Genomic DNA, 1187 nt, shown 5'->3' with positions numbered 1-1187 from the left:
GGGGGGTCCCCGAAACAACCACAGACCACCACAGAGGGGGAGGGGTGGGTGGTAAAACTCCGCCAAAAACCCGTCACGTGGTTTGGGTACGACCCCTGGGAATGCCGGATCAGTCAAGTGGGTGGGTCACATGTGCATACGTTCCAAGCCATATGTCGATTTAAGCAAGATCTTACGGCTTCTGGTACATTTTTGCCCTTTTTTTGTGGAAAACACCTCAACGGCAAAACGGTACAAAAAAGATTCGAATGGGCAAAATTTTGGCTCGAAGGGTTTTGCATTGGTCCCTAGGAAATCCCTTGTAATCTTTCTGAAATCCCGTGAACTCTGGGTGAAAAGTTACTCTGTGCGCATAGCGCTCCGCAGCCAGGAGTTATGTTTTTAACTTTTGTTCTCAGCTCATTGAGTCTCAGCCCTTCTTCTTTCCTTGCCTGCACGTGACGAGCGTGCTGCGGAAGGACCTAGCAGACCCCTTTCGCACGCTGGCCAACCTGGAGGCTGAAGTGGTACACGGCGTGCTTCCGTCGCGACCGCCTAAGTACTCATCGTACCTTCGAAGCGTGACGCAGACATCTGAGGAGGTGGAGGCGCTGAAAAAGAGGTACGCCAAACATACTTTGCCCTTTTTTAAAAACAAGGGAAAGCAGTGATACTATTATGAACTCAAAACAACATTTGTGCTAAATAGGAAACTCGTTTTTTTAACCAAATCCAGTGTAGTTTTTGGAATCAGTTTGTTAGGATGTTGCGGTTTTTCACAGCGATATACATGGTATATTTAAAAGGGCTCTAAGAGGGCTTTCTTTTGTGTCACGCCTGTTAAACTCATCGTCACCACGTTGTTTATGTTCCTTCTTCGCTTTGGATAAGGTTCCGAACAGAGCTGAACGAATCCCAGATGGACGCTTTGGAGAAAGCTCTGGTGTGCCGTGTGGCGCTGGTTCAGGGTCCGCCTGGAACGGGAAAAACTTTCTTGGGTAGCAGGGTAAGGCGATTTTTATTTTTTCTAAAGCTCCCGGTTTGGGTGGATTTTAGTCGTCTCGCCTCACGGCAACGGTAAAAACCACCTTTAATCTTTGACTATAAAAGGAACTTTAAGAAATTCAACATGAGGAAATAAGCCGTCCAACTTATAAGGGGTCTATTCAGGTTGTCCTACCTCGTTTTTGTCGTACCTGAATATTTAA

The 1187-nt window shown here is 46.8% G+C and overlaps 1 protein-coding gene across 1 annotated transcript in view; it reads left to right on the top strand.

The window, feature by feature from the left end:
* The window catches only part of LOC113214661 (uncharacterized), a gene marked incomplete in the record, with an annotated part of 64647 nt that overhangs the window by 25803 nt on the left and 37657 nt on the right, over positions 1-1187 (top strand). The window contains 2 exon segments of the mRNA XM_052272724.1: positions 399-601; positions 871-985. Of these exon segments, the coding sequence (XP_052128684.1) occupies positions 399-601; positions 871-985 (318 nt within the window).

The sequence above is a fragment of the Frankliniella occidentalis genome, unplaced genomic scaffold (genome assembly GCF_000697945.3).
Source record: "Frankliniella occidentalis isolate FOCC.00 unplaced genomic scaffold, Focc_3.1 Scaffold221, whole genome shotgun sequence".
NCBI classification, from domain to species: Eukaryota; Metazoa; Arthropoda; class Insecta; order Thysanoptera; family Thripidae; genus Frankliniella; species Frankliniella occidentalis.
Note: the sequence above shows the minus strand (reverse complement) of the source record. Positions and strands in the feature narration are given on the sequence as shown.